Source organism: Coregonus lavaretus, assembly GCF_964263955.1.
Source record: "Coregonus lavaretus genome assembly, chromosome: 38".
Lineage (NCBI taxonomy): Eukaryota > Metazoa > Chordata > Actinopteri > Salmoniformes > Salmonidae > Coregonus > Coregonus lavaretus.
This window is the reverse complement of record NC_140025.1, coordinates 25,618,938-25,625,590: the sequence shown is the minus strand read 5'-3', so window position 1 is coordinate 25,625,590 and position 6,653 is coordinate 25,618,938. Positions and strand designations below refer to the sequence as shown.

Genomic DNA, 6,653 nt, shown 5'->3' with positions numbered 1-6,653 from the left:
AAACAAACAATTTGTCATGTTTTTTTCTCCACTCACAACGCCTTTAAAGTTATTTTCACACGCATGTGCGCTTATTTTTATCACTTTTATCGACAACATTGACACTTTGTCTCCTGCAGGATTCGATCCGACGACGCTGTGCACCGTGGCAGCATGCACCAATACCATGCATTAACATAATATTTCTTTCGTATAACGTGTATATTGCTTGTATTAAGTGAGTTGTGTGAATATTGCATGTATTGTTTAAAAGCAGCCAGAACCAAAATCATTGTGTGTGTGTTAACATACTTGGCCAATAAATCTGATTTTGATGTAATTAAAGTGCTATGTGTCATTCATCCTGATTAGGGGGTTAGTTGTCCCAGATATATATATATATATTTAGCAACTGTCCCAGACTGCGGGGGACCAGAAGTGGGTGAACAACCTGAACTTGTTCTTCAACAGGTTTGATCAGCCCCTACCCCGGCTGCTGCACACCTCAGGTGCACCCCCAGAACACTGCCCTACCCCCATCTCCACAGCACTCAGGTCACAGACCCCCACCGCTTTGGCTTCTCCTGCCCCATCCCTTTCATCTCACCTCTTACCCTCAGCTCCACCCCCTCTCAACACCCCCTACAACATCAAACACTGGTGAGAAAAGAGGTCAGGAAGATCAAAGCAAGAAAGTATGTATTTTCATTGGCAGAGGGCTTTCCAGGAGTGCTGATATTTAATAACAGCACTGGTAGCCTACTTAGTTACTTTGCAAGAGTTCTAGGAATAAAGTATAGGAGGTATAGGAGAAAAACAATCCAGAAGTCAAAATTTGAGAAACTTTGGTCAGTTTATTAAACCTGAAAGTATATATTTAGCAAATATATACATCTTTATTTTTTTGTTGTTTTCTTTTTTAGAACACCATGCAATGCACAAACACAGAAATGAAAAACTTAACTATATACAATACTTAACTATTTACACATAACTATTATATACAGTATTTATTTATTCATACATTTTCCTTTATTTCCCACTGGCAAGACTGGTCAACTGGTCCTTCCACTCTGCCAGGGTGAGTCCTGAGGCTGGACAGTACCACCGCCCCTTCAGCTGGGTGTGACCCGTACTTTTGTTTTTCCCCTGCCCACACTGCTTGCAAATGTACTGGTAGGTATCCCTGAACTTCTTGCGTGGAGGTTCACCCCTAGCCATCAGCTCCTCGTTCTCCTGGGCAGCTTTTTTCTGTCTCCACGTACGTTGCCTTGGCTGAACAGAGGTGCCAGGTGGTGGAGGGGCCAGGTACAGTGGATGGTCAGCAGGTGGCTGGAAGGGGGGAGGTGGCTGGAAGGGGGGAGGTGGCTGGAAGGGGAGAGGTGGCTGGAAGGGGGGAGGTGGCTGGTACGAAGGCCAGGCAGGAGATGGTGGTGGTGGCAGGTAATCCTGCTGGTACGAAGGCCAGGCAGGAGATGGTGGTGGTGGCAGGTAATCCTGCTGGTACGAGGGCCAGGCAGGAGATGGTGGTGGTGGCATGTAATCCTGCTGGTACGAGTCCCAGGCAGGAGATGGTGGTGGTGGCAGGTGACCCTGCTGGTACGAGGCCCAGGCAGGAGATGGGGGTGGTGGTGGTGGCAGGTGACCCTGCTGGTACGAGGCCCAGGCAGGAGATGGGGGTGGTGGCAGGTTACCATGCTCATACGAGGCTGAGCCAGCAGAACCAGGCCATACGTATGACCCAGGCTGGTAGTGCTGTGCCAAGGCAGAACGAACACTGTGCCGAGGGCGTATCACTGCCTCACCCTCCCGGTTCTCTGGCTCCTCAAACACCATAGCCTCATGCCCATGCTGCACAGGAGCAGCCGGAAGAGTCTGGGCTTCAGGGAGTGAGTCCTTGGCCAGTTCAAACCGTTTGGGGAGTATGGTGCCCTGCAGCAGCATGTCCCTGTCCTTCCTCTTATCCCTCCTAAGCAGCCTAAAAGACAAAAATGCATACAGTAGCTTCAGTTAGTTCTTTTATACATAGTAGCCTATCCTCCTATGTTTAGTATTTTCTAACAAGCAAGCAGTTGAAGGTTTTTCTTGCAGTTTAATAATATAATAATATAATGTCATTGTATAGGAAAGGTGCACACGTAAAAAACAAGACTCACCAAGAAGAGATTGTTGTGTTGTTTACTGGTATCAGAACCACGTTGGTCTTCTCCAGAACAACCCTGCTGTCCTCCAGCAGCTGTTTAAGATGGCTGTAGGCCACCACAATGGACTGTGGGATGGGCAGAGTTCTACTCCTTGTGTCCTTGGGCCTGTTTGGTGCTTGCTGAAACTCTTTTAAAAGTCTCAGGCAAACACATTCGCTGACCCTGTGGACTTCGGGGTCCTGGGCTGCCTGCCCGTGAGTCATGAACAGTCTTTGGGAAAGAAGGATGATATGGTCCGGACTTTAAACAAGGCTGTAAACAAAAAAAAATAATAATAGCAACAACCTGTCACCTGTGAACAGCCCAATTTACCCCCCACAAACTAATATAATCACAAAATATTTTTTTCAATCCTGGTTTGACGCAGTACAGCCTTCTGATTCAATGATTTGTAATGAACCAAAATGATTAAGAATTGTGTCAAATCACCTCTCTGCCGCCTGCTGTCCAGGAGCAGAGCCACTCGGCTTCCTGGGCGCTCTCCAAGGTCCTGCCACGGTCTTCTTCCTCGCTTTCTGGCCGAACCTCAAAGGTTCCTTGTCCATAGCAGGGAGAGCCATGTAAAGATGGACTATGTCAGCCTCCTCTTTTGATGACAAGGCAGTGATGGTTCGGTTCAGGCCAACCAGGTAGGCTGCCAGGTCATCAACCGCATCCCAGCCCAAGACACCTCTGGAATCACATCGGCTATTCTGAAAAGTGAAAATCATGAAAAAAACACATGTAAATAAATGTGTAAATTTCTTTGAACTATTTGAGCAATGTTGACCTTTTTTCTCTCTCCATAAAACGTAATACTTGACGTTTTACTTGACAAACGTATGATACTTGTGGCATATCATTAGCGAACTTGTTACATATCTTGTTTTTGAGAAAGGTGTTACATTACCTGGTCTGATGTGCTGTCTTGTGTGTCGTCTTCCTCCACAATGATGTCCTCATCCAGGGATCTGGGTCCACTGTCACCCTCCAGTGTCACCTGGGCCTCCACGGCACATATTGGAGGATCAGGATCACCTACCCTAAGGTCAGCTACCTGGCACACCGTGACGTCAGGTTCACCCCCGTCGTCCTCGAGCTCCTCTGTGGGGATCTCTGGCAGCTGCTGTGGAACCAGCAGGTCGCCTCTATTGGACTGGGCCAACAGGTACTCCACAGCAATGCGCTCGCCTGTAACACATAGTGTTTAAACACATAGTTAAAGAAGAGGAAAGGACACAAACACAGACACAGACACATCTCCTACATGTAGAGCCCGATCTTCACTCCCACGTCCTCTGAGGAGGGGTGGAGGTGGCAGAGAAAAGAAAAGTGGGAGAGGAAGTAATACTCAAATGCTCAGTGCTGATCTGAGAGCTATCTCACCAGTAGGTTTTCCAGGTGGGGTGAATTCTGGAACCAGAGAACAACCAAGGACCCGCTGGCTCATGCTGTTTAGGTGAGACATCAAGCGAACATCAAATGTCCTCAGGGTTGATGCCCCCACCACAGCTACAGCTTCCTTTGCCCGGTTCATGTTCCACCTCGATACCCCCTCCAGCATGTACATTTGTGTGTGCAATGCATTGCATCGAAAGCCTAAGAAACAAAATACTCAGGTTAGGTCAACCATTATTATGAAGTCAATACATATTAACACCTATTAAATACAAAGTGACAATTACATTGTTATTTGAATAATTCAAGTGCATACTATGTCATAACACAGACTTTTTTTTAAGATCAGCATACGGCAAGTTAACATTTTGAATTTACCTGGAACAAAAGCACACTGGTGGCGGTGAAAACTCTCGAGGGAGGAGGACCCCCTCCCACACCTGAGGACGTCAAGGACTTTGCCACCCTTCTGCAGTGTCCCTGTCTTTGTGTACAACTCCACCCCTGCAGGGTCCTGGATGCACTCCAGGTGCTTCTGCTGCACCTCCCACACATGGTGCATGCTGTCAGGGTTCACTAGACGCAGCCCCGTGGTGTCAGTCAGCTCCCACATCGATTCGAGCAGCCCCGAAATCATGACCCGGATTTCCTCCACTGCACGGGTCCTCCGCCTGCAGTGCTTTGCCATTTCACCAGTGCTGATACTGGCCAAGAGCAGTGCCTCAGTGGGAGCATTTCCGCCATGGCTGCTCTTCCACTCCCCTTTCTTGGCCTCCTTAAGCCGTTGCACATCCTCCTGATCCCACTCAAAGATACAGGCGGAAAGTTTGGAGCAAAAGGTACCGTAGAGAGGGTGGTGCTCAGTAGTGAGGCCGCAGTTAAACCTTCGCATGAAGTGGAAGACGTCTAAACGGACGACAAACTTCCATGGTCGAAAGAGTCTCAGCACTGACGACACACCTGTGAAAGACAAACATTGATTATTACAGACGTGATCATCTATTTTTTGGGCAATTACATTACATTGTTAGTTTATAGATTACTATCACCATTTTTCTCTTTTTTTAACATCATAATTAACTTTAGTTAATTACATACTGTAATCTGCAATGTATATTTCATAAAGTAACAATTTCAGCATCCCACCTGACTGGCTGCAGCAGTCCCGGTCAACATAGATAGCCTCAGGCTCAGCTTGTCCAGCATTCTCATAACGTGTGACGATGCCCTGGCACAACTCTTCCAGCCCTGCACCTTCACCTGTCGTCAGAACACTGTTCAGAACCTGGCCAAGCTCGTTGCCGATGTTGGACATCCATGCAGCGGTGTCCCCTATACTGCCAGCCAGCTTCTTGGTGATCTGAAAAACAAACAAAAACAGAACGTTCTAAAGAAAACTGTACAAACTTACTAAAATTAATACTATTTCATCATTAGGATGATAAAGTAAACTATTTATATCCATTCCAATTGGTTAACATCAGAGTAAATAAAATTAATGCTAAAACCCTCACCTTCTTTGTAGAGTCCATCTTCAGAATTCTACCATAGGTAGAGGTGATCACCCCCTTCATCTCTTCCAGGTGGCTGAGGATGTCGTTGGAGTGGACCGTCTCAAACCACTGGGCAAGTGGAAGGGGCCTGAAGGGTGGAGGAGGAAGATGGACAGCTGCAGAAGAGACGAAGGTAGCCATCTTCAAATGAAGCTCACAGTCAGACAGGTAGCGGATGGTCTGACGTGCCCACTCCTCGCTGTGTGCTTCCTCTACTGCAGACTGGAGGTAGGAGGAACTGTTCCCACTGGTCCTTGGCTTCAGGAAAGTCATACACTTCCTATCCAGGGCTAGCTGTGTAGTGAGGACAGCGGGAAACAGGCTCCTATGTGCCACATCCAGTTGAGCAAGGATTTCCTGGCTCCATGGGCAGACCGGCAGCATACACTTGCTGCAACGTGGATAGTCCCCTCCCACAAGGTAGTAGCGGGTATCCACATCTATCACCTCCCTCACCTTCGGGTAGATCCCTGAGTGGTGCATTTTCCGGTCACACCGCGTGCATTTCAGAGGAATCCCCCACATCCTCATTGGTGCCCAGAGGAACATCCTCTGCCGGAAGTGCCACCCGGGCTCGGGAGGAGACGGTTTGTGCTGCAGTGGTGGATGAAACCAGCACGCCTCCATTTTCTGCCTCAGCTGACCTGTAGGCTCATAGAGGACCTTGGCAATCCACACCCGATCTGCTGGCTGTATAACCTTTTTGAATTGATTGGGGAGAAAAGCTTCCCAATCAATGGAAGCTGGCCTAAGTGGAGTTTGAGGAGTGTGGCGTGGCGTGCTGGAGCAACCTGTTGGAGGAGGGAGCAGAGATGTAGTTGTCGGCGGAGATGGTGTGGGCTGTAGAGATGGTGTGGCCGTTAGCCGTGGAGATGGTGTGGGCCGCGGAGATGGTGTGGTCCACGGAGATGGCGTGGCCGTTAGCCGTGGAGATGGTGTGGGCCGCGGAGATGGTGTGGGCCCTGGAGATGGTGTGGGCCCTGGAGATGGTGTGGGCCGCGGAGTTGGTGTGGGCCGCGGAGATGGTGTGGCCGTTAGCCGCGGAGATGGTGTTGGCCGTGGGGATGGTGTGGTGGAGCTACCTGTTGAAGTTGGCGATGGAGGTTGAGCCAACCAGGATAAATAATGGAACTGTTCTATATGCTCCAACAGGCCAACAGAACCTTGGACCTTGGCCCCACAGGTGTCACATGTCTCCTCTACATGGCGGTCAGAAAGGTGCATGGAGAATTTTTCTGCCTTCACAACCTGATTGCACTGACAGCACTTTACTGTTCTGTCTGCACTGGTGCCTCCGCCTGCCTGCCTTGAGCCTCCACCTGCCTCATAGGAGCCTCCACCTGCCTGACTGGAGCCTTCTCCTGCCTGACTGGAGCCTTCTCCTGCCTGACTGGAGCCTTCTCCTGCCTGACTGGAGCCTTCTCCTGCCTGACTGGAGCCTTCTCCTGCCTGACTGGAGCCTTCTCCTGCCTGACTGGAGCCTTCACCTGCCTCACAGGAGCCTTCTCCTGCCTGCCTGGAGCCTCCACCTGCCTCACAG

The 6,653-nt window shown here is 49.4% G+C and overlaps 1 protein-coding gene across 1 annotated transcript; it reads right to left on the bottom strand.

Moving 5' to 3' along the window:
* Nucleotides 1-926: 926 nt before the first annotated feature.
* LOC311112173 (uncharacterized protein) lies at nucleotides 927-6,396 on the bottom strand. Its single transcript, XM_084155150.1, has 8 exons — nucleotides 5,075-6,396; nucleotides 4,707-4,920; nucleotides 3,939-4,520; nucleotides 3,549-3,761; nucleotides 3,073-3,353; nucleotides 2,613-2,875; nucleotides 2,136-2,393; nucleotides 927-1,957 (listed from the first exon to the last, which is right to left on the bottom strand). The coding sequence occupies exons 1-8, from the start codon at nucleotides 6,335-6,337 to the stop codon at nucleotides 1,012-1,014; spliced, it is 4,020 nt and encodes a 1,339-aa protein (XP_084011276.1). The 5' UTR covers nucleotides 6,338-6,396; the 3' UTR covers nucleotides 927-1,011.
* Between the last annotated feature and the right edge of the window lie 257 nt (nucleotides 6,397-6,653).

Bases quoted from the DNA above. Each gene is read 5' to 3' on its own strand.
- LOC311112173 (XM_084155150.1), bottom strand. From the start codon at position 6,337: ATGCACCTTTCTGACCGCCATGTAGAGGAGACATGTGACACCTGTGGG. The intron at 3,762-3,938 runs GTAAATTCAAAA...TTTGTTTCTTAG, and splicing joins CCAGTGTGCTTTTGTTCCAG to GCTTTCGATGCAATGCATTG. The intron at 2,876-3,072 runs GTAATGTAACAC...TTCACTTTTCAG, and splicing joins AAGACAGCACATCAGACCAG to AATAGCCGATGTGATTCCAG.